This window comes from Bos taurus, chromosome 1 (genome assembly GCF_002263795.3).
Source record: "Bos taurus isolate L1 Dominette 01449 registration number 42190680 breed Hereford chromosome 1, ARS-UCD2.0, whole genome shotgun sequence".
Classification (NCBI taxonomy): Eukaryota; Metazoa; Chordata; class Mammalia; order Artiodactyla; family Bovidae; genus Bos; species Bos taurus.
This window is the reverse complement of record NC_037328.1, coordinates 97,111,026-97,137,444: the sequence shown is the minus strand read 5'-3', so window position 1 is coordinate 97,137,444 and position 26,419 is coordinate 97,111,026. Positions and strand designations below refer to the sequence as shown.

General features: G+C 36.4%; 1 protein-coding gene and 1 pseudogene across 2 annotated transcripts in view; one reads left to right on the top strand and one right to left on the bottom strand.

Moving 5' to 3' along the window:
- PRKCI (protein kinase C iota) overlaps positions 1 to 26,419 on the top strand; it is a 70,716-nt gene that overhangs the window by 25,778 nt on the left and 18,519 nt on the right. For both annotated transcript variants that reach the window (XM_005201686.5, NM_001205955.1), the window contains 9 exons: positions 8,316 to 8,405; positions 9,912 to 9,962; positions 13,910 to 13,995; positions 15,364 to 15,504; positions 19,448 to 19,502; positions 20,645 to 20,703; positions 23,718 to 23,894; positions 24,332 to 24,429; positions 25,346 to 25,432. In XM_005201686.5, coding sequence (XP_005201743.1) covers positions 8,316 to 8,405; positions 9,912 to 9,962; positions 13,910 to 13,995; positions 15,364 to 15,504; positions 19,448 to 19,502; positions 20,645 to 20,703; positions 23,718 to 23,894; positions 24,332 to 24,429; positions 25,346 to 25,432 — 844 coding nt within the window. The remainder of the gene's footprint in view (positions 1 to 8,315; positions 8,406 to 9,911; positions 9,963 to 13,909; positions 13,996 to 15,363; positions 15,505 to 19,447; positions 19,503 to 20,644; positions 20,704 to 23,717; positions 23,895 to 24,331; positions 24,430 to 25,345; positions 25,433 to 26,419) is intronic.
- LOC112448340 (uncharacterized) lies at positions 2,093 to 2,272 on the bottom strand (annotated as a pseudogene).

Genomic DNA, 26,419 nt, shown 5'->3' with positions numbered 1-26,419 from the left:
TTGCTTTTTCCATGATCCAGTGGATGTTGGCAATTTGATCTCTGGTTCCTCTGCCTTTTCTAAAACCAGCTTGAACATCAGGAAGTTCACGGTTCACATATTGCTGAAGCCTGGCTTGGAGAATTTTGAGCCTTACTTTACTAGCGTGTGAGATGAGTGCAATTGTGTGGTAGTTTGGGCATTCTTTGGCATTGCCTTTCTTTGGGATGGGAATGAAAACTGACCTTTTCCAGTTCTGTGGCCACTGCTGAGTTTTCCAAATTTGCTGGCATATTGAGCGCAGCACTTTCACAGCATCATCTTTCAGGATTTGGAATAGTTCAACTGGAATTCCATCAGCTCCACTAGCTTTGTTCGTAGTGATGCTTTCTAAGGCCCACTTGACTTCACATTCCAGGATGTCTGGCTCTAGGTCAGTGATCACACCATTGTGAATATCTGGGTCATGAAGATCTTTTTTGTACAGTTCTTCTGTGTATTCTTGCCATCTCTTCTTAATATCTTCTGCTTCTGTTAGGTCCATACCATTTCTGTCCTTTATCGAGCTCATCTTTGCATGAAATGTTCCTATCTCTGATTTTCCTGAAGAGATCCCTAGTCTTTCCCATTCCGTTGTTTTCCTCTATTTCTTTGCATTGATCACTGAAGAAGGCTTTATTATCTCTTCTTGCTATTCTTTGGAACTCTGCATTCAGATGCTTATATCTTTCCTTTTCTCCTTTGCTTTTCGCTTCTCTTCTTTTCACAGCTATTTGTAAGGCCTCCCCAGACAGCCATTTTGCTTTTTTGCATTTCTTTTCCAGGGGAATGGTCTTGATCCCTGTCTCCTGTACAATGTCACGAACCTCATTCCATAGTTCATCAGGCACTCTATCAGATCTAGGCCCTTAAATCTATTTCTCACTCCCACTGTATAATCATAAGGGGTTTGATTTAGGTCATACTGCTGGGAGGGATTGGGAGCAGGAGGAGAAGGGGACGACAGAGGATGAGATGGCTGGATGGCATCGCTGACTCGATGGACGTGAGTCTGAGTGAACTCCGGGAGTTGGTGATGGACAGGGAGGCCTGGCGTGCTGCGATTCATGGGGTCGCAGAGAGTCAGACACGACTGAGCGACTGATCTGATATGATCTGATGTGATGAATTTGCCTTTCTGTCTCAATAAATTTCTCTATGAATTTGCCTCTAGATCACCTTTGTTTTAAAAATAATTTTGCTGGGTAAATTGTAGGTTGATAATCTTTTTCTACTCAGTACACTGTTTCGTACGCTTGCATTGTTTCTGATGCAGAATGTGCTGTTATCTTTACCTGTGTTTCTCTGTATGTAATGTATCTCTTTGACTGCTTTTAAGATTTTTCTTTTTATTGCTGGATGAAGGAATTTGATAGTTATAGGCCTTAGTTTAGTTTTCTTTATGTTTCTTGTCTCGTACACATTTTGTATAGTTGATCTACTTGGATCCATGGATTTATAGTTTTCATCAAATTTGGAAAAATTTTGGCCAGATTCCTCTTTCAGGGACTCCAGTTACATGTATAGTAGGCTTCTTCAACTTGTCATAAAGCTCACTGATGCTCCGTTCTTTTTTTTTTCCTTTTTCTATCTTTTTTTCTGCATTTCATTTTGTATAGTTCTGTTGCTGTGTTTTCAAGTTCACCAGTCTTTTCTCCTGTGATATCTAATCTGCCACTTATTCCCTCTAAAGCATATTTCATATCAGACATTGTAGCATTATTTCTAGACATTAAATTTGGGTGTTTTAAAAATATCTTCCGTGTGTACTTATCATGCTTTGCTTCTGAACCTTTCAGATATAATAACTTTTAATGTCCTTGTCTTCAAGTTCTTTTATTGGTGTCAGTTTGGGGTCACTTTCAATTGACCTTTCTCCTGTTATGGGTCATATTTTCCTGCTTCTTCACATGTGTGGTTTTAGTTTATCAGATTCTGGACATTGTGACTTTTGCCTTATTGGATGTTGAATATGTTTGTGTTTATATGAAAGTTTCTGGTTTTTGTTCTGAGATGCATTTAAGTTACTTGGAAATAGCTGATCCTTCATTGCTTGATTTCCAATATCTTGAACCACTTTTTTGTCATTAACTTTTTTTTTTCAACACGTGGAGTGGATGGAGCAATCTCCTATTCCAACTCCCTGCTCCAAAAATCCATTTAATATATTGTCCTTGGATAGAGGACATATCAGATATTAAACTGATAAGAACAGATACTACACTTGATCTTAGCCAAAAGCCCGAGAAGCGATTTTGTCATTAATTTTGTCTAATTTTTCTTTTGTTTTAGGTGGAGGGTTAAATCCAGTTCTTTTTAGTTTATCTTCTCCAGAAGTGGAAGTTGAGGGTGTGTAGCCTGATAGGAGAGTACATACTTCTGGAACCACTGATTTCCACCTCCCAGAAAAAGGAAGCAAGAAACCAGAAATCTATTTATATCTGTGACTGGGCCTAATAGTGAAAGGATGACCACCTAAATACCATAGTATTCTTGGAAAATTTTTGCAAGTCTTCATTTTAAGCAGTGTAGCCATTTAGAGTAGGGAGTGCCCTGACTTTCATAAGTGGCATACAGTGTCTTGAACCCAGTATTCAGAAGCGAGGGGTGAGGGGGAGAGTGGTAACATCTTGGTGGGAACACCGAGTGAATCTGTAAATCTATGTCAGGCTCCAAGATCAAGAACAGTGTGGTGGTGCTATCTCAGGCAATATTAAAGGTTGCCAGCTTTGGTTTTAGGCTATGTTGGTTCTTTCCGATGTGTGGCACTGAATTCAGCCATATGCTAAAATATCTAATATAGCTAGTGTTATATTCCTGTGTCATGTTCTATACCTCTTGAAGTTATCTCATAAATAATTGAATCTTGCATATTTACCAAACACTTTGAGTTTCCCTGATCTAATTTCTTTGTTTTTATAGGTGAAAAGGAAATGTAGATGCACTGAAAAAAGAGCAGGCCTGCTGACTAATATATAGATTTTATTACACTGAAATTCATTAAATCAAGCTGATCTCACTCTAGGTATTTGCCTGTTTTAGGATATGAATTTGACTTTAGTAACTGAGTGGGCCTTGGAAAATAGCTTTCTGTCTCATCTTTGTTTCATGATGACTATGCATGGAATGTTTTACTTCTGAGTTACATGTCCTGCTTTATCAGGCATTAAGCAACTGGCCTGAAAAGGTAATGCCTGAACCAAAAACATTCAATCCAATAAAAACAAAGTAGATTTGAGTATACACAGTGTCAGTGACTAACACTTACTTTCACATTTCCTTGTGGTTATTCAAAAGCATCCATCACTAGGTACATACTGAAAGCAGGTACTTGACCTGACTTAGATTTCAACCAACAGCAAGCAGATACTGGCATAGCAAGAAAACTGTCTAGCAGAAGGGAAAGACTGACTTTTAAAAATATGGTTATTTTACCTTTAAAAATGATTAATTCAACTCATGACTTTTAATCAAGGTGCATTAATAAAAGCCACACCTATAATGAACTAAGCATTCTGAGTCACTTTTAATGTAAGATCTTTAGTTTTCCTATTGTCCTTGCAATACAGGTAATAGCCCTTGTTTTAACATAGGAGAAAATGAAAGCTTAAAGAAGTAATTTTGCTGAAATCATGCAAGAATGACGGGATTTGGAGTCTGGGAGAGAATCTGTGTGTGAAGCACTGTAGGACATGTCTTTGGGGGATTTTTGATGCTTTTTAAAGACCTTTCATAAGGACTCAGGCATTTCCTAGGAACATAATTTATTGTATATGATTTATCTCAGTTCCCTCACCTGGAAAATTAGAAATGAAGCATTAATTATGTTTCAGATTCATTCTGTTTCTAGAATTCTTTGACTATTTCATTATTTGGAATTAATTTAGTCAACTGGTTTTTCATTTTTTTAAAACTGGCTTATTTGTCTAACTGGAAGAATAATTTGCATACTTACTGAAATGTGAAGTTTTCTTACTCTCTTTTACGTTGCTTTTCTATTTTTTAAACTTTGACCTGCACTTAAATATACTTCTGTAGAAGCAAGTTATTTCTTTAAACCTATATTTAAAATGGAATATAATTATATGACTTTCAGTTTCATGTGTATGGCAAATTAGGAGAAATTTAAATAACTGAGAAAGTGAGTCTGTATAAAAGAATTACTTTAGTTCTTTGAGACAAGTGAAAACAAACTTTGCTTTTGGACTGGAATATTAAATTGTTATTGGATTCACTTTTATAAAAATGCTACACTAAATTTTTTTAACAGCTTTATTTAGAAATAATTTATCATTTAAAATGTACAATTCAGTGTTTTTTACTGTATTTGTGCAGAAAGTTGTGCAGCCATCACCACAATCAATTTTATAACATTTTAATCACTCAAATAAGAAACTCCATGCTCATGAGCAGTTACTCTTTCCCAAGCTGCTTCCCCTAGAGTTCCCAGACCTAGATAACCACGAATCTACTTCTTGTTTCTACAGATTTGCCTAATCTAGACATGATATATAAAGTATCAATACTTTATCCTTTTTTAATGACTGATTAATAGTTCATTGTATGGATACCACATTTTATTTATCCATTCATCAATTGGTCGACATTTGGGTTATTTCCATTCTTTGGCTATTATGAGTAATGCTGCTATTAATATTTGGTTACAACTTTCTGTGTGGACATATGTTTTCATATCTCTTGGATATACATCTAGGAGTGGAATTGCTGTGTCATATGGTAACTGTGTTCAAGTTTTTGAGGAACTATCAACTGTTTTCCAAAGCAGCAGTACTAGTTTACATTCCTACTGGCAGTGGATAAGGATTCCAGTTTCTCTGCATCCTCACCAACACAGATGAACCTTGAAAACATTCCAAGCAAAAATATCTAGATATAAAAGACCACATATTTTGTGATTCCACTGATACGAAGTGTCCAGAGAAGGCAAAACTATAGAGACTGAAAGTAATCAATCACTGGTTGCCTAGGTCTGACAGCTGGAGGAGAGTTGGGGGGAAATGGGTAGTGATTACTATTTAATTGGAAGTGGGTTTTTTTGAGGTGGAGTTAGGGTTAGTGTTATGATTGTTTGGATATTTTATAGTGAGTTTTTGTCAGTTTTTATGGGTTTATAGTGATATTATGAATATATTAAGAAAATTTTATCTAGAATTATAGGGATTTGCTCAGAATGATATGGTGAAGGGGAATAAGTGAGTGAGTATTGCTGGTGGAACAGGATTTTGTAAAACGTTTGAAAATTTCCAAACTAAAAAGTTAAAAGAAAAGTTGGTAAGCCAGGAGAATGGTGTTTTAGAAACCCAGACACAGAGTTTCTATAATGATCAGTGGGTAACTTTGTTAGATGGTATAGAGAGGTCAACGAGAGTAAAGACAAAACGTGCCATTGATTTCCGCAGCTGCTTTAATGACCTTAGATACGGCCATTTTAGTAGTGTTTGGACTAAAACCTGACAGCAAAATTGGGAGAAATGCTTGGAAGATAGGAACATAGAGAAAGCAAGGTGGGTCACTCTTGATGGTAAGAAATGTTATTACTAGTAAATCTAAAAGATTATAAACCTTTAATTTAAAAAATATAAAAGTATGAAGTCAAAATTCAAAGACCCTGCCCCCCTTCTGTTGCTTTTCACTTACTGCTTCCAGCTCAGTTTGCAGTTTTCTCTTGAGACTACATTGTGGCTGCAGAATGAATGGCAGCCTGGGCGGGAGAGAAATTTTTGAGAAGGAGACTCAAACCTGCCTTTGCCTGAGAAGAGCTAGTGGAAGGAAAGAAAAAATAACAGTGAGACTGGGGAGGACTAGTGGAATAACTCCTAGAAAAGATAAAAGGAAGGAGGGATTCAGTGGCCAAGTTGGAGAAAAGAACAGGGGCACTCGTTTCTTTGAGTCAGAAGGGAAGGAGATCACGTCATTTTTCTCTCTCAAGTAGTAGACCGGTCCCTGCTGTGAGTGACTGAGGTTTGGACTGGGTTGATGGCATCTCTTGGTGTAACCACAGGAATGAGCAAAAGAATGGCAGCATGCAGGACCCAGGTCAGGCCCCACCTATATTCAAAATGACTTTTTCATTGAGGAATGCCATGATGCAGGGGGATGATTCAGTTCATTGGCGGTTGACTAAGGGAGCTGTTTCTTTCTTCCCCTCTCTGTGTGTAAGTTTACTAAACTGTGCATTTATATTTAAAAGCCAGCTTTTTCACTCTCCTCTTTCACTTTCATTAAGAGGCTCTTTAGTTCCTCTTCCCTTTCTGCCATAAGGGTGGTGTCATTTGCATATCTGAGGTTATTGATATTACTCCCAGCAATCTTGATTCCAGTCTTGTAATTCATTATGCATGATGATACAGCATTATGCATGATGTACTCTGCATATAAGTTAAATAAGCAGAGTGACCATATACAGCCTTGACGTACTCCTTTCCCAGTCTGGAACCAGTCCGTTGTTCCATGTCCGGTTCTAACTGTTGCTTCTTGACCTGCATACAGATTCCTCAGGAGGCAGGTAAGGTGGTCTTGTTTTCCCATCTCTTTAAGAATTTTCCACAGTTTGCTGTGACCCACACAGTCAAAGGCTTTGGCGTAGTCAATAAAGCAGAAGTAGATGTTTTTCTGGAACTCTCTTGTTTTTTTGATGATTCAACAGATGTTGGCAGTCTGATCTCTGGTTCCTCTGCCTTTTCTAAATCCAGCTGGAACATCTGGAAGTTCATGGTTCATGTACTGTTGAAGCCTCGCTTGCAGAATTTTCAGCATTATTCTGGTAGCATGTGAGATGAGTGCAATTGTGTGGTAGTTTGAACATTCAATGGCATTGCCTTTCTTTGGGATTGAAATGAAAACTGATTTTTTTCCAGTCCTGTGGCCACTGCTGTTTTCCAAATTTGCTGGCATATTGAGTGCAGCACTTTTAACAGCATTATCTTTTAGGATTTGAAATAGCTCAGCTGGAATTCCATCACCTCCACTAGCTTTGTTTGTGGTGATGCTCCCTAAGGCCCACCTGACTTCACATTCTGGGATGTCTGGCTCTAGGTGATTGATAACACCAGTGAAAAAACTTGCTTAAAACTCAACATTCAAAAAACAAAGATCATGGCATCCAGTCCCATCACTTCATGGCAAATAGATGGGGAAACAATGGAAACAGTGACAGACTTTTTTCTGGTCTCCAAAATTACTGCAGATGCTGACTGCAGCCATGAAATTAAAAGACGCTTGCTCCTTTGAAGAAGAGTTATGACAAACCTAGACAGTATATTAAAAAGCAGAGACATTACTTTGCTGACAAAGGTCCGTCTAGTCAAACCTGTGGTTTTTCCAGTAGTCATGTATGGATGTGAGAGTTGGACTATAAAGAAAGCTGAGCGCCAAAGAATTGATGCTTTTGAACTGTGATGTTGGAGAGGACTCTTGAGAGTCCCTTGGACCTCAAGGAGATGAAACCAGTCAATTCTGAAGGATATCAGTCCTGAATATTCACTGGAAGGACTAATGCTGAAGCTGAAACTCCAATACTTTGGCCACCTTATGTGAAGAACTGACTCATTGGAAAAAACCAATGCTGGAGAAGATTGAAGGCAGGAGGAGAAGGGGATGACAGAGGATGAGATGGTTGGATGGCATCATCAACTCAATGGACATGAGTTTGAGCAAGCTCCAGGAGTTGGTGAAGGACAGGGAAGCCTGGCGTGCTGCAGTCCATAGGATCACAAAGAGTCGGACACAACTGAGCAACTGAACTGAACTGACGTTTAAAAGCAATCAAGCAGGAACGCTCTTCAGTCCGGAGTACTTTAATAGTTGTTCTTCCTTTCTGTGAGCCTCTTGAGAATGCTCTCAAGTAAAAGATAGATTTGACAAAATGACTAGAGACCTCATGTGTCAATAGAATCATTTTCACTTCCTCTTTTAAAGAAACAAGTAAATTATCCCTGGCCATTAATCATATTGCAGTGACAATCTAAAATGTGATTAGGGTAGATTCGATTTGCTATGTTTTGAATATAAATATTGTTAAGAATTAAATGGTTATATATATATAAAGTTTGTATCTATGAGCCTCATTTAATATTTTGTAGAAATTGGAGTGGAAGTTACATTACCTGCTTCAGAGAATAGAATTATCTAAATATCTAAACAGTTGTCCTTGTTAAATATTTCTCTGTGTGTATGTAATTGTTTCTCCTCAAGATTTTATATAGTAGAAATTATTTACTAATCACATTTAGAGGATTTAAAATATGAGCTTTACTTTTCCTTTTTATATTTTTTAGGAGACCCGTGTACAGTATCATCTCAGTTGGAGTTAGAAGAAGCCTTTAGGCTTTATGAGCTAAACAAGGATTCTGAACTGTTGATTCATGGTAAGGAGTAGTCATTTCTTACTCTTCCTATAATCTTGGGAAATTTCTTATTTGCGTATGCCTTCCTGGATATTAAACTGTGATCATATCAGTGTTGCACAGCAAAATTTTAGCATACAATTTAAGAATCGAGTGCCCAGCAGAACCTAAGTCATCTTCTTGCAGTTTTGTAATGTATTCAAATAATAATTTCCAGAAGTAAGATGTCTTAAATGTTCTTTCTTTTGTTTAAGGGTTAACCGTGAAACTGTTTACGTAGTTACCATACACTTTAATGTGTTAAAGGTCAACAAGCCTCAGAGGTGGGCAGGGGTATAGAAGGAGAGGCTGAAACTCAGCCGTCACGTAACTGGTACACTGTAGACCTGGGTTGTATCTCCAGATATTTTCATCCCAAACCTGTTCTTTTCATTCTGCCATCCTGCCCCTCAAATTTTTTATGTCATGTAGAATCCACTTAATATGATTAATATAATTGTAATACATTAGCAGTATTTCATATAACATTTTTGGGAGCCTTAGGAGACCAAACCTAAGGAACTCTTTAAAACTTGAAACAAACACACATCTCCCTTCAGTGTAATGACTCATTTCATTACCTTGTTGTCATTCCTTTGTACTTTCCTTTACAGTGTGTTTTCTTAAAAAACAAGTTTGATTTTTGTCTTCCTTAGGAATTTGACATAGTAACTCCCAAAGTTTTTACACTCTAATTTATTGAGATCCTGGAAGAACTTTAGAAGTCATTCTTTGATCGTCTCTTTCTAGAATAAAACTACAGTGGATGTTTAAAGAAATTATGGATCCATAGTCTTGAGCAGTTTAAGTGTTGTTGCTTTTTATGCTGTATCACAGATCTGTTTTCAGAAGTTAGCTTACATTTCAACTTTTAAAAATATTTCAGAAACTGTGCTTCCCATATTCTGTGTTCTAAACCACGTCCTTTTTGTACATCACAAAGAGTTGACTAAATGTTCATAAATGTGCTGTTTCATTATATTCTCTTTAAGAATGTTTTGAATTAGCATGTTTATGGATGTGTCGTTCCTTAGACAAAGCTTATGTTTTTGTATTTGGGTATGGTTTTCAATGAAGTTTAGTATATACATCTTTTAAAAACTATCGTGGCTTACGTTTATATTTGAATACATCTTGCAATTTTAATTCTTCATCCTAGAAGATTTGTTACTACAATAAAGATTTAAGGAAATAGTTAATGACTTCTCTATGACAAAAAAGTCAGTTGGTGATGTAATAGGGACAGGAATGAGTAATTTGAGCTTCTAATACATTATTTATGGATGGTGCTTTAATAAGAACTTCTTTCATTATAGCCTTGGTAAAATGGATCCCTTCCAAAAATCATGCTGACCATATACTAAAATACCTTATGTCACGAGAGGCTCTTGACATTTTGATCAACTTATATGATTTTTTAATTTAAAATTCTGTATAATTTGTATGTTTTTAAACATGCTGTATTAATTTTAATTTGTTGTCTTTCAGTATTCCCTTGTGTACCAGAACGTCCTGGAATGCCCTGTCCAGGGGAAGATAGTAAGTGTTTATCTACATCATACCTTTGAGTAGAGTTATTTATGATAAAATGGCACAAGTGAAATGAAATCAGAACTAGAACTTTTAATTAATTTCTTTTCTTTTCCATTCTTAAGTCTAATTGAGAATAGATTAGCACACTGCCTAAATTCTCTACTTTTGCTAGATCAAAATCAGGCAGTTAAAAAAAAAAAAGCAGGTAGTTTTTGATTACAACTTACTGATAATCGTCTATTGTGCATTTGAAAGGAAAATTAAGTTCATTATAAGTCATTTCTTGTTTTTTAATTTTGGAAATTTTCAAACCTTAGGAGAAGTTTAAAAAACATAGAAACATTGAAAACAAAGATACCCATATATCCTTTACCTAGATTCACCAGTTATTAACATTTTCTATGTTTGCTTTATCTCTGTATCTGTGCACACATATACATACATGTATATACACAACAAACACTTATTTTTATTTTTTTGCTGTATCATTTTAGAGTAAGTAGTTGACATGACACTTTACCTCTAAATGCTTTATCATGAATCCTTAGGGACTGCTATGGGACTTTCTTTTGAATATCTAATCCACTGCTTAACATTAATGAGATGAGCTGAAAGAGTCAGACAACTCTTCAGTCTGATGGAATTTGAAAATGCAAGCTTACGTATCAGTTCAGTTCAGTCGCTCAGTTGTGTCCAACTCTTTGGGACCCCATGAACCGCAGCACGCCAGGCTTCCCTGTTCATCACCAACTCCCGGAGTTTACCTAAACTCATGTCCATTGAGTCAGTGATGCCATCCAACCATCTCATCCTCTGTCGTCCCCTTCTCCTCCTGCCTTCAATCTTTCCCAACATCAGGGTCTTTTCAAATGAGTCAGGTCTTTGCATCAGATGGCCAAAATATTGGAGTTTCAGCTTCAACATCAGTCCTTCCAATGAACGCCCAGGACCGATTTCCCTTAGGATAGACTGGTCGGATCTCCTTGCAGTCCAAGGGACTCTCAAGAGTATTCTCCAACACCACAGTTCAAAAGCATCAATTCTTCGATGCTCAGCTTTCTTTATAGTCCAACTCTCACATCCATACATGACCACTGGAAAAACCATAACCTTGACTAGACGGACCTTTGTTGACAAAGTAATGTCTCTGCTTTTAAATATGCTATCTAGGTTGGTCATAACTTTCCTTCCAAGGAGTAAGCGTCTTTTAATTTCATGGCTGCAATCACCATCTGCAGTGATTTTTATCACGTTATTACTTTTGATATATGGTATAATTTATAGGTTATAGATATTAAAGAACCCATTTTTATTTGTGGTTTCTGCACATATCCATGACTTTAGAAGGAATAGTGGTAAATGTTTTGTTTTCTATTAAGTGAAATAGCTCTAAACTTTTAATTCTGTAACTCTTTATGCAACTTGGTAAAAAGGAAAAATTAAAGAACTAGGTGTTTCTATATAGAGTTGTGGCTATGTACTTTATAGACTGGAGAAGGAAATGGCAACCCACTCCAGTATTCTTGCCTGGAAAACCCCATGGACAGAGGAGCCTGGTGGGCTACAGTCCATGGGGTTGCAAAGAGTCGCACACGACTTAGTGACTGAACAACAATAACAACTTAATAGGAAGGTGGGGAAATATAAGGAGTAGGTAGGGCTCTGAAGGAATAGTGAAACATTTAGGTTTGGGTTCAGCTAGGAGTATTTTACTGGATTTCCGGTGGCAGATGGGTTACAGCTAGCATGGGCTGCCTTCACAGAGGTGTTGGAAAAGCAGCTGTCCTCTCTTTGTCCAGGTGAGAGTTTTGAAAGTCTTGTCATTGTAGCAAGTCTTGCTTGCACAACCCCATGGGTCCAAATCTATTACGAGTCTGTAGTACACTTCCCAGATAAAATGTCATTTCCTAACTTTTCATTATATTTCATGCTCACATTGCCACTTTAAAATTTGCTGGTGGAGATTTTGATATACTCCTCCTTGGTATAATTAATATTACTAAACTAGAGCATGAAGGAAAATTGATAACCGTTAAGGTGATCTCCTTTTTTAGGTGGCTCTTTTAATTCCTAGACAACATTAACATGTTTAAATCTGAGATATATCAAGTTGTATAGTTCATGAAAGTTTCTTAAATAAGATACTCTTAGTTTAATATAGTAACAAACTTTCTTCTTTGGTTATTCCTAACAAAATAAATAATTAAAAATAAAAGCATACATATTTGAGGTTCTGTATTAGGGTTTCCCTGGTGGCTCAAATGTTAAAGAATCTGCTTGGAATGGTGGGAGGCCCAGGTTTGATCCCTGGGTTGGGAATATCTACTGGAGAAGGAAATGGAAACCCACTCCAGTATTCTTGCCTGGAGAATTCCACGGACAAAGGAGCCTGGCAGGTCCCAGTCCTTGGGGTCCCAGAGAGTCGGACGTGACTAAGCCTGACTAACACACACGCATGTTAGTGGCTCAGAGGTGAAGAATTCGCCTGCCAGTACAGGAGACACAGGAGGTGGGGGTTCAGTCCCTGGGTGGGGAAGATCCCCTGGAGGAGGAGATGGCAACCCATCCAGTATTCTTGCCTGGAATAAGAATACCCAATCCAGTATTCTTGCCTGGAAAGTCCCATAGACCGAAGAGCCTGGTGGACAGCACACACATTATGCTTCTCAGGATTTCTATTTCAGAGCATTTTACCTGTTTTATTCTTTATTAATTTTAAATAATAGACCCAGTGCTATATTTGCTTTAAATGAGTTTAGAAAGCTAATGGACTCTCCACAGTATTTCTATTACTGTGGAATGACTAAATAGGAAATATATGTAATAGTGATTGATTTAACCAAAATTACACTGGTAGAGTTGATTTAATCTCATGGAACCTCTTAGTTTGTTTAGGGAAAGTATTTAGAGTATTTAAAAATATAAAAGCCATTGAATGAAAGATTGTTGTGGAAGAAAATATTCTTGTGGTTACAAAATGTTCGTTATACAGTACTATACTTATAAAACGAAGAAAACTAGCCATCACTGTCTTTAATAGAGTGATTGAATACCTTGTAGGAGTCAACAATCTCACATTTGTATATTCCTTGATGTGATGCAGTAAGAAATACACATCGCCTATGTGTTATTTTTGCCAAAAGTATTTAATATGTGGGAAGTGTTACAGATCTGTATTAGATTTGAGTCTAGTTAGGAAACAGACAAATCCAGAGTGTAGGACTTAAGATAAAACAGCTGCCTAAACTTTTTCAACATGATAAAAAACAAACAACAGTAAATGAGACAGAGTGATTGGTTTAGCATATATTAAAGAGACAGAAAAGGTATAGTAACGAAATGCAATGCCTAAATCTTGACTGGATCCCGGAGACAAAAAGAAAACTGAAAGATACTTTTCAGGCAAATGGGAAATTTGCATATGAACTGTATATTAGATGTTACTGAATTAATGTTAACTTTCTAAGACACCGTAATGGTATTGTGGTCAAATAGAATTAGGGGGAGTGTCTTTAATCTCAGGCCGTGGATACTTGGATATTTAAAGGTGAACTGTTACGATGTCTGCAATTTATTTTTAAATGATTCATTAAAAAAGTGTATGTGTAAATAGAGAAGAAAGCAAATGTGGCAAAGTGATTGTAACTGATAAATGTGGTTGAAAGATGAAGGCATTTATTGTTCTATTCTTTCAACTTCTCTGTGGGCTTACAATTTTTTCAAAATTAAAAGGGAAAAAATAACAGAAAAGCAGTAATAGTTTTTCAAATATTTATACTCCATGGGCTTTATTTTCATCTGATCTCTTGATGAATCTATTTTATTTTTTCACTTTCAGGTTTTTAATCAATATATTTTTTTTGTAGTGAATATCATAAAAAGTCATAGACTTTATTATAAAATGACTTATAATCACACTTGCTCTTTTTTAAAAACTTTTAATCTCTGTTTAGAATCCATTTACAGACGAGGTGCACGCCGCTGGAGAAAGCTTTATTGTGCAAATGGACACACTTTTCAAGCCAAGCGTTTCAACAGGGTAAACCTTAGTTTGCTGAATGTTGATAATTGGAGAAATCTGTTTTTTTCCTCTCTACTGTTACTCCCTTCTAAAGGAGTAAGTAAAGAGTTAGTTGCTCAGTCACGTCCGATTCTTTGCAACTCCATGGACTGTAGCCCGCCAGCCTCCTCTGTCCATGGAATTCTCCAGGCAAGAATACTGGAGTGGGTTGCCATTCCCTTCTCCAGGGGATCTTCCCGACCCAGGAATCTGAGGCTCCTGCACTGCAGGCAGATTCTTTACTGCCTGAGTCACCAGTAGGGTGACCTATAATTCCCAGTTTGCCCAGTGTAGTGCATTTGCTATCTTGAAGTACTTTTTAATAGCATCTCTTGACTCTTAAAAATGTTCCAGATTGAATGATTAGTTATATGATTACCATAGCTGTAAGAAAACTGGATATTTTGAATATAATTCAAGACAGCTAAAAAATAAGCAAGGTTTAGTTTGCAGACCATTTACTATTGGGTTTTTTTCTTTAGTTTTCTCTGTTTTAGAAAATGATCTTTGCAGACACTTACCTAGTTTTTACTATGTACCATGCACTCTTCTGAATGCTTGACATGTACTGCTCCACTCAGCTTAAGGGATCTTAAGTTCTGCAACTAGGGATCAAACCCGTGCCCCCTGCAGTGGAAGCACAGAGTCTTAACCACTGGACCACCAGGGGAGTCCCTATTTTCCATTTTAGAGATGAAGAAACTGAGGTGCAAAATAGTCAAATAACTTGCCCAAGATAACCCAGCTAGTAAGTGACAGAGCCAAGGTTTGAAAGCAGTCTTTCTCCAGAAGTCCATGTTTTTACCTACTCTTGACAACTACAAATATATGGATTCCATTTCCATTCTAACTGTGCTGAGTTCTCAGTTCATTAATGTAATAGAAGCCACCACCTGAGGTTCCCAAATTCCTATTCCCAGTTGCAGAGATATTTTAAAAGTTTTGAAGTGAAAAGTCACTTTAGATGTTGCTGCATAAGACATGTTTGACCTCTGAACAGTCTAGAAGGTTTATGTTTGCTTGAGAGTCCTTGCACAGGTTTTCTGCCATGTTTTTCAAGTTTAATTCACTTTTCCTATTTTCATTACTCTGAACCTAATTAGAAAAAGACTGAAAATCCATGGACTTAGGAAACGTCATGGTTACAAATTTCACTGTCTCTTTAAAACAAGCTCTATTTTCTGTTTATTTCCCATGACCATCATAGCTTTAAGTTGTGTATGATGAAGGAATTTGAGTTAGAGAAGAAAACTACTTATTTCACTGTTCTATGAGCAAACTGTTGGGAAAGTTTATGATGTGTTTTTTGTTAATTAAAAAAAAATACTGTTGAATTAATCTCTCCAGCGTGCGCACTGTGCCATCTGCACTGACCGAATTTGGGGACTTGGACGTCAAGGATATAAGTGTATCAACTGCAAGCTCCTGGTTCATAAGAAGTGCCACAAACTTGTCACAATTGAATGTGGGCGGCATTCGTTGCCACCGGTAAGACACCATTGTCTAATTTTTCTTTGATAGAGGATTTTTTATAACTCTGCTAGAACATAAGACTAAAACAGGGGAACGTTAAGGAATCAAAGCTCAACAGTGTTGTTACAGAATGTGACTAGGAACACTTTAGGAGTACAGTTAACATATTGTGAATTTGGAATTAGATTACTACAAATTTGTTTATAGGATATGGTTAACTTCTTTGTTTGACCTGCTGTAAAATCCTTTGGTCTAAATTAGAAAAATGTAAGGAGAATCATTTAAAAGCTATGTTTTTCTTCTTTTAGCTACTCTTCAGTCTAAGCTCCCATTATTGTAGCATCTGTACTAAGCATAAAGCAGGTGAGAAGAGTCAGAGGCTTCCTGTTTGCTATGTGAAGTGTGAGATAATGGGGAAGTTTTTGCACTTAAAATTTTTGTTTTTCACTTTCTATTTTAAATATGAAATTAAAACGTGTTCATCATAGAAAAAAGATGAATAAAAAACTTAAATAAATATCCTCCATTAAATCTACTATGTAAAGGTAATGGTCATTTGGTGCATATTCTTCCAGAGCTATGCAAATTTATATGCATAAAGATTTAAAATCCTTCTATATTAAAAAATTTGTAAACATATATAAGACCTGATGGAGCAGTATAATGAACTTTCATATACCAGTTATCCAGCTCCAATAGTTACCACCTCACGACCAATCTCTGCCCATACCCAGTTAGCCTGAACTCATTGTATAGTATTTTGGTGTGTTTTTTTTTTTTTTCATCCTATAGTATTTTGAAACAAATTCCTCTTTTTGCTCTGCATCTGCACTTACTGGACTACTGGATTCTTCAGCCTGGATCCACCAGGGGGTTGTGAGGGGGCGGTGAAGTTGTCAAATATCCATTGAGACAATGTTCAAAATTTTGGTTGTCACATAAATGTTGTAATTTTGTTTTCATAATTTTCATTAGGAATCAGGATCTAAATTAAATTCATATTTACAATTAATTGATACATCTAAGATATTTTTAAATTTACTGATTCTTCCCTCTCTCTCTCTTTCCCTTACAATTTAATTGTAGAAGAAATAGTGTTATCATTTAAAGTGTTTCAGAATCTTTCTCTTGCTTCTTCATGGTTATGTTTAAAATGGTCTCCTGTCCTCTTTATTTTCTGTGTGTTAACAGTTGAATGTGAAGAGGTTTGATTAGATTATGATTTTTGGTTTTTTTGTGAGTTGTTTTGAGATTACTTCATAGAAGGTGGTGTGTTTATCCATCAAAAAGCATATAATGTTTTTATGTCTTGTTCTTTTACACACTTTTTAACAAAAATAAGACTTTGTGTTTACTGTTTTCTAACCCATTTTTCTTGCTGAACAATATATTTTGTTCATCTTTCTGTACCTATATATTCTTCATTTTTTTGCACATTTTTTTTGTGTCTTTACCATAATTTATTTAACCAGTTCCCTATTTGAGTTGTTTTCTACATTTTCCTATAAGGAAAATCATAGTAAACTTCCTGATAGATTAATCTTATTATTTCCTTAAGGCTGCAGAAGTAGAATTACTGGATTAAAAGATGAGCATTTTTTAAAAGATCTGCATTTGTCTTTTTTTTTTTTTTTTTTCCTTTTTACTTGCAATGCTAGTGATAGAACCAAAGGCAGATATCTATATCAAACAGGAGAAACGTAAAGGAAACTAAACAATTTTATGTAATCACGTGGCCGTGATCCTATACAGTAAAATGGAAATTCAAAGGACATGATTTTTCTGAATGCAGGAGACCCCGGTTTCATTCCTGGGTCGGGAAGATTCCCTGGAGAAGGGACAGGCTACCCACTCCAGTATTCTAGCCTAGAGAATGCCATGGACTGTATAGTCCATGGGGTCACAAAGAGTCAGGCACAACTGAGCCACATTCACTTTCACATGCGGATATTATTAAAAAAAAAAAATGTGGTAACAGATCTAGAACCTTTGGCAAGCTAACGAATGAGTAATATAAATATCAATAATCAACTTTGTCCTTCATGGTGATTACCGTCCGATATTTGCTTTGAGAGCACTTGAACTCCTCATTGTTAAAGAGAAATAATCCTTTCCTCTCTGAAACATTTGTGAACCATTCAGTTGGGTGTGGTGAATAAAATACTTAAGGATCTAATACATAAAAATGCAATAGGCAAAGCACATTATTTTTTCGCTCCCTTTCTCAAAGGATGGAATATTTTGTATTTGCCCTGATTTTATGTCTTGACTTCATGTACCATTGTATAGTGACATTTTTAGTTGAAATACAGTAGGACTAAAAATATTGATATAATACTAATAAATCATGTTGGTATGTGTGGTTGTCACATAGGATTCACAGGAGATTTAAATTCACAGTTGTCAATGTAAAGGATTCATGCTATTTAGCTTCTTCATGAATCTATACCATGAAGGAAGAGCTTTTCGCAACACATTTCACTGAGGGAACTACAGGGATGATAGGCATAATACTATGTGTCAGTTCATGGATTTCTAAGCATTGCTCACAATACAGATCTGATTTTCAACATCAGGGTTTTTTCATTGTCCTTGAACAGCATTTGTTTTTCTGTTCAGTTCAGTTCAATTCAGTCGCTCGGTCGTGTCCGACTCTTTGCGACCCCCATTGAACCGCAGCACGCCAGGCCTCCCTGTCCATCACCAACTCCCAGAGTTTACCCAAACTCGTGTCCATTGAGTTGCTGATGCCATCTAACCATCTCATCCGCTGTCATCCCCTTCTCCTCCTGTCTTCAGTCTTTCCCAACATCAGGGTCTTTTCAAATGAGTCAGCTCTCCAAAAACTGGAGTTTCAGCTTCAACATCAGTCCTTCCGATGAACACCCAAAACTGATTTCCTTTAGGATGGACTGGTTGGATTTCCTTGCAGTCCAAGGGACTCTCAAGAGTCTTCTCCAACACCACAGTTGAAAAGCATCCATTCTTCTGCGCTCAGCTTTCTTTATAGTTCACCTATATATTCCAGACGAAGTTCAAGGGAAGCTGTGATGCTCCACTGCCCTTGAAGGAGTCCACATGGAATGAAGAAGTACTGTGGGAAGTCTGTTAGTAACCATCATGCCTTGGGTCTGTGGTCCGCACCCCTCCGCTCCGCTCACTGGATGCCGATCCATGGGGACCCAGGAGCGCACGAAATGCTGCATTTGTCTTTCTAAGTTGTCTTTTAAACAGGGGTCCCCAGGCTCCTAATGCCTGATCTAATACCTGATGATCTGAGGTGGAGCTGATGTAATATTAATAGAAATAAAGTGCACAGTAAATGTAATGAGTGTGAATCATCCCGAAACCCTCACATGCTGGGTCTGTGAAAAAATTGTATTCCATAAAATCAGTCCCTGGTGCCAAAAAGGTTGGGGACCACTGTTTTAGATTGATTATAACATATTTATTCTTAGTACCTGCTCTGGACATTGTGAAAGTAGGTTTTAACTGGTAGCTCATTGATAGTAACATTATTTAGCTAGTTCAAAAAAGTTTACAAATGGATTTATGGTTAGAGAGGTTGAAAGCCAATCTTAACAACAGCAGAAAGCCAGAAATTGTGAAAATAATTTATCCAGATTACTGATATATTCTTGAGTATTCTTAGTCAGTGGAATGACTTGTGTGAGTTCATAAATGCAGAAGGATTTAAAAGGGACTGAAATTAATTTTGGTTTTTCTGCGATCTGTAAAATGTGGCTAACATTACCTCATTCATAGGAATGTTGTATTGTTTCATGTAATACAATTAAAAATAAATTGTATATAGTAGTATAATCCTTACTAAGTTACATTTCAAATTTAAATTTTAATATGCTGTGTCTCATCAAAATGATATTGTTTCTGGATTTATGGAAGTATTGATATTTGATAAGAGTCCACTAAGTTACTGTGTCTTTGGAAATGATTGTAGGAACCAATGATGCCCATGGACCAGTCATCCATGCACTCAGACCACGCACAGACAGGTAAGAATGACGGTGGCACAAGCTACTGCTCATTAAGAAAGCGTCACCTAAAGACTTCTGTATGTGAATCTTTCGCCTAAATGTAAAGACATTTATATTCTTCCCAAATAAAAGCTAAGTAACCATGCTGCTAAGCTGCTAAGTCACTTCAGTCGTGTCCGACTCTCTGCGACCCCATAGATGGCAGCCCACCAGGCTCCGCCGTCCCTGGGATTCTCCAGGCAAGAACATTGGAGTGGGTTGCCATTTCCTTCTCCATGTAACCATATTTTGGGGATTTAACATCAATCACAGTATTTAACATATATGTTTGGCATTTTTAAAAGACAACTATGTAAACTACAGCAAATGACTGTTTCCTTTAATTCCAATAAATTTCTTTGAGACCTCTTTATATACCAAATCTATTTTTTTTCAATAATGAAGACGTATTGATTTTGTGGACTGTTGACTCTATTCAAGTGACATTTTAAAATAAAACTCTATTATGAGATGAAGAAATGATGTAAAAGATACAGAGATGCTGTATCAAAAATTCAAGAAAGATCATGTGAGTTCACATGTCTAGTAGATACAAAACCTTTAGTATGTCTCTGAGAAATTTGGAGAGCAATTACATGGGACATGGCAGCCTGATCTGGGATGAATCAAGAAAAAGGGACTTTTTCTAGAAGGACAGAATGTGGCATCTTCTTCATGGAAGAAGCTAGTTATATGAAATGTAGGTTTTTTTGGCCCCAGCTGCTTTAAGGAATAGAAACCTGGAATCCAATCTAGTCTAAACTAGAGACCCTCCATCTCTTATGTCTCAGTCATACTAATATAATTAAATAGGGTTTAGAGGGTTACCCTTTTAGAAGGAATTTGTAAAGAAGAAAAATATATTTTAAAATAGCAAAAGTGTTTGTTAAAATCAGTAGTCGCTATTGATTGGTTCGTTCTCTTTACCCTCATTAGAGATTAGAATTTAACTGATATTTATGTATAATTTGTTATTAATAGGACAGATATTCAGTTTTAAATGATGAACAATTATTGAAAAATAAAAAGTAAGAAAAATGAGAAAATTTTGTGTAACTTAGTTAATGTGTACTGTGTTTTTCTTCTTCTTTTTTTTTAAATGTTTGGGATTGGGTTTTTAGTAATTCCATATAATCCTTCAAGTCATGAGAGTTTGGACCAAGTTGGTGAAGAAAAGGAGGTAAGATAATTAGTCTTATGGTACATTATGTCATCAGCTTTTTAATAACACGTGACAGTTTAAAACCATGACAGATTGACTTGCTTAAATTTTAGGTCATACTGGAAAAATATAGGGATGATTTTTAATGATTCTAGAGTTTTATTCTGATTTAATTTGTTAATTAAATTACTAAAATCATTTAAATCAAACAGTCTGGTGTGGTGGGATAACTTATTTTCATTTTAAGGTAGCATAATCTAAAAATTATAATGTACTTAAGAATGGTGTTTCAAAATACTTGGTAGTATTGTTTAAAAATCTCGATCCTTCCATTTTACAGACTAATGGTTTATTTAAAGTATAAATAATTAAACATCTTAACTGCCCATCTTTTTTTCTGACTGTTAAACAGTTTATCAGTTTTTTAAACAGTTTAATTTAAAATGTTGAATTAAAATGATAACCAATTTTTTAAAAAAAGCTTATGGTAAGATTTAGCATGCTTCACACGTTTCACTCCCACTTTGACTTCTGAGAAACAACCTTTTTTAATCTTTTCTAGTTGTGTCCACAATGTGTTTATCCCTTTCTTTTTCAGGTTTTTCAACTTTATATACTTCTGGCCACGAAAGGTTTAAACTAGTATACTGTGTTGTGCTGTGCTAAGTCGAATCAGTTGTGTCTGGCTCTTTGCGACCCTATGAACTGTAGCCCACCTGGCTCCTCTGTCCTTGAGAGTCTCCAGGCAAGAATACTGGAGTGGGGTGCCATGCCCCTCCTCCAGGGGATCTTCCCCACCTAGGGATCGAACCCATGTCTTACATCTCCTGCATTGGCAGGCAGGTTCTTTACCACTAGCACCCAAACTAGTATACTGCCTCCTCCTTTTCTCTTTCCATTGTTTGATAAGTGTATTATGTTTTACTCTGGGTTACCTTTTTATTATGGAAAATGTCAAGTATCAATAAAAGTAAACAGAATACTATAACAACCCTCTGTGTCCATTACCCAGTTAAAACAATTGTCTGTACATGTTTTGTCTACCAGCTTCTTTCACTCCCTTTGGCTTAGATGGTAAAGAATCTGCCTGAAAATGCAGGATACCCAGGTTCAATCCTGGGTCAGGAAGATCCCCTGAAGAAGGGAATGGCAACCCGTTCCAGTATTCTTGGGCTTCTCTGGTAGCTCAGACAGTAAAGAATCTGCCTGCAATTTGGGAAACCTGGGTTTGATCCCTGGGTTGGGAAGATCCCCTGGAGAAGGAAATGGCTACCCACTGCAGCATTCTGGCCTGGAGAATTTCATGGACAGAAGCGCCTGGCAGGCTGTAGTCCATGGGGTTGCAAAGAGTCGGACATGACTGAGCGACTTTCACTTCTCTCACTCCTGTACTGTTTTGAAGCACATCTGTTGGTTACCTGTTTAGTCTCCTATCCCAGTTTCTTGTATCTCTTTTAGTTTGTTTGACATTCTTTTGCTGTTTTATTACTAGTTGTTCTAGGGATTGCATCTTACACCCTTAACTTACTTAAATTCAATACAGATTATTAATAATATGTTTACCATTTTCCAGGATATCAAGGACCTTAGGGCACTTTAAATTCACTCATGCTCACTTCTTGCCTTTAGTGCTTTTTCTGTCCTATTTTAAAATTCTGCATGTGTGTGTTAGTGTTTCTGAACAGTCAGTCCTTACTTTGGTTTATCCATATCTTATTCTTTTGTTCTGTGTCCTTCCTGTGTGTCTGCTTCCATATGAGATCATCTTTCTTCCTGAAAAACTCAGTGTTTCCTTTAGTGAGAATAACTAGTGATGGATTTCCTTAGTTTTTGTTTGTCTGAAAATGTGTTTCTTTCACTTTCATTTTGAAGGCTATTTTTCAGGCTTTAGGATTGTAGAACATCGGGGGTGAGGGGGGTTTGGGCCCTTTAAAAGGTGACTTTCCACTGTTTTCTGGCTTCTGTCATTTCATTCAGACTTATTATTGTTTATGTGAAGAAACTGTTACCTTCACTCCATTTGATTCTCTTTTATGGTTTCCTATTAACCATACTTAGTCTATACATTGCTTTATCTTTTTTACCATTTTCTGCATTCTTAATCTGCCCTAATCTGGTTTCTTTCACTCCTGTTCATTTATCCTTGTTTCCCAAGTCACATTATTATTTCTGCATTTTCTTTTGAATCATCATTCTCCTTCAGTTTTCATAATACTTCCCTCCCACCCAATTGGTGCTTACTAGTTTATCTTTCTGAAAAGTTGCTCCTTGCTTTTGTTTATACTCTTCACTTCAGAGAATTCACACTTAATTCTCATGCGTACATCTGTTGGTTGTATGCTGAGAATTTTGCAGGCATCTAATAAAAGATTATCTTTAGTCTTCTTTGTGAAGAATCAGAAGCCTAAGTTTCTGGTTCTGAATGATTTACAGGGCTGACTGTCATTCCAAAGAAGGCTTGATATTGTGTAAATAAGAATGTTTTACATTAGCTGAGCTGCCTCATGCTTGCTTTCTGCCTGTAGTTTTAACTCAGCTTTCATACATTAAGCTCCTAGCAGACTCATCTTGATGAGTAACTTCTCACTGTAACTTCTAACTTCAGTGTGAAAAACTGAGCTCATTATCTCATCAACTCTGCCAGTCTTATCCTGTGCTCACACTTTCTTTTTCTATCAGTGATACCTCCAATCTCCTGGTCACCAAAGTTAGTGTCATTTTTTTTTTTTAATGCTTATATCTTCATTGCCTCCGTTCCCCAAAATTATCAGATTCTTTTAAAGACATCTTTTAAAGTTTCCCAGGTTTCAGCTTCTTCTCCATTCCAAACACCACCCCTCTGACCTCAACTCATGAATTTATCCTATCTCTTAAGTAGTGCGATTCTATCATTTGGGTTGATGTAAGAAAATAATTAAGAATTTAAATCAGAAAATATTTAAACATCTTACAGGTATATCTAGGTGTTAGAAGTATATTTTGTTATGCAAAATACTTCAGGTATAGCTCTTTGATATAAATGTCCTCAACAGGCAATGAACACCAGGGAAAGTGGCAAAGCTTCTTCCAGTTTAGGTCTTCAGGACTTTGATTTGCTCCGAGTAATAGGAAGAGGAAGTTATGCTAAAGTACTGTTGGTACGATTAAAAAAAACAGATCGTATTTATGCAATGAAAGTTGTGAAAAAAGAGCTTGTCAATGATGATGAGGTAAGCACAATGATGTTTTATTACCTCTAAACTATTACATTGGCTTAAGCGTATGATATCAGAAAAGATGTCAATGTTTGTGCCTTATTGTTTTAGTCTGCTTTTCTAAATACATGCTTCAGACTGCTTAAAATATATATTTAAAGTTGTCTGATGATTATTAGATTAAAAAAAAATAAACATCAAACCATATTATTATCAAGGGAAAGTACTTGAGCTTTGTAAAAGTTTGGTAGACTCTTTAATAATATTGAAAGGTTTGCTGGGTAGTAGTTTCTCTTTGTATATAAATTATTATTTCATGATTATCAATGCTTTTGATGTTTAGCCTAGTTAGTAATTGCATTTATGGTAATAGAATTACTAAGAACAAATTTGTCATAGTTTTGATACTGTCATTCTAGTTTGACATAAATTTCTTTCATATTTTAAAATAGGATATTGACTGGGTACAGACAGAGAAACATGTTTTTGAACAGGCATCCAATCATCCTTTTCTTGTTGGGCTGCATTCTTGCTTTCAGACAGAAAGCAGGTAAGATTGAAAGATAATGGAATGATTCCTGGGTTTGACACAATAAGAACATTTTGGTATATTATACAGTAAGAACCCTTTTTACAGTAATTCCTGAAGTGGAAATCACATGGAAACACAACAGTACTGTGTTCATAATTGCCTGCAACTCCTGTTGGATCAGCATTAGGAAATTACCTGCTGCTGCTGCTAAGTTGCTTCAGTCGTGTCCGACTCTGTGCGACCCCATAGATGGCAGCCCACCAGGCTCCGCCGTCCCTGGGATTCTCCAGGCAAGAACACTGGAGTGGGTTGCCATCTCCTTCTCCAATGCATGAAAGTGAAAATCGAAAGTGAAGTCGCTCAATCGTGACCGACTCTTCGTGACCCCATGGACTGCAGCCTTCCAGGCTCCTCTGTCCATGGGATTTTCTAAGCAAGAGTACTGGAGTGGGGTGCCATCGCCTTCTCCGAGGAAATTACTTGCTTTACACCAAAAAAAAGTCAGAATTATGGCAGGAGAAAGTAGATATCCAACCTTTTAAATATCACCAAAATTCTAGTTTTAGGACTTAAAATTTCCTAGAGTTTAATTAGGTGGTAAATCCTAACTTCTTTCACTTTAAATGACGATTGGAAATGACTTACATTGCACCTTCTAAAATTGGGGTGGGAGTGACAGTTCTGGATCGCAAGTGGTACTACTTGAGAATGAAAGTAGCAAGTTACAGAATTATTATCTTTGGTTTGCTTTCTTGTATCTTCTGTGGTTTCTCCTCCAGTCACCCTTTGTTTCCACCAAATTCCTGGAATGTTTGTTACGGGTTTATCTTGTAGAAGGCTCTCTGTACTGTGACTGGTGTCTAGTGTTTAAACTGCAGAAGTGACACAGCCTTATTTTGGGTCTTGGTTTCATGTGTTCTCTCCTGTGTTTTAGATTGTTCTTTGTTATAGAGTATGTTAATGGAGGAGATTTAATGTTTCATATGCAACGACAAAGAAAACTTCCTGAAGAGCATGCCAGGTAAGTTTTGTGTTTATTGTTTCTGTGTGTTGGATTTTGGTAGGAGTAGTTCTGGGACTTTTTATATGTCGGTGGTTCAAAACAGTAGATAAATCATTTATTTTGATTCCAACTAATTCTCTGTAAGTCATGTAGAGGCTGAGCTAAAAGTTAATTTATATTGTAATATTACATATATAGCATTATGTATTACATATTTAATAATATAAGCAGTTGAGAGGTATAAACAGTATTCAAGGGGAAACCTTTAGTCTACTAAGCTCAATTATTTTCAAATATTTTGTCTATTCAGTATCAGCCACTGAAATAACTAATGAATTTATAAGCACATATTAATCTTATTATGTATGCAGTGATCTCTGACAGTTTTTTGTTAGAAGATGATTGTTGGGACTTCCCTGGTGGTCCAGTGGTTAAGACTCTGTGCCCTCAATGCTGGGGACATGGGTTCAGTCCCTGTCAGGGAACTAAGATCTCTCTGGCATGCCTCACAGCACAGCCAATAAAATGAAATAAAATAGAATAAAGGTTATTGTTCATATTTACTTGAGCGTAATGAAACAATTCCTCTTAACTATGATGTAATTCTGACTGTTCTTCCATGGTTATAGTTTCTGAATTATTCTGCCTTTGGCATTCCCCCCTCTGATTCCATATATGTTGATTAATAAGAGAAAAGAGTATTAAATATCATTTGTTTAGTGCCCTTAATTTGATGTTATTATACAAGATAGTAAATAGTTTCTCTAGGACTTTGGTGGGGAAGGATCATGGCCTTGGATAAGAAGTTTAATCCGTCAGTGCCGTATTTTGTTTTGTTTTTTACTCATAATTAGAAATAATTCTACCCTTCAGCACTTCACGAGAGTAATGCCAAAAGGAAGCAAGTGAGTTTGTATGTGTATTTAACAAAGGTTGGAGACTCATTTTAAAAAAATAACTTATTTAGTGGAAATCTTGCTATTCATTGATATTTCTTATCAAAAA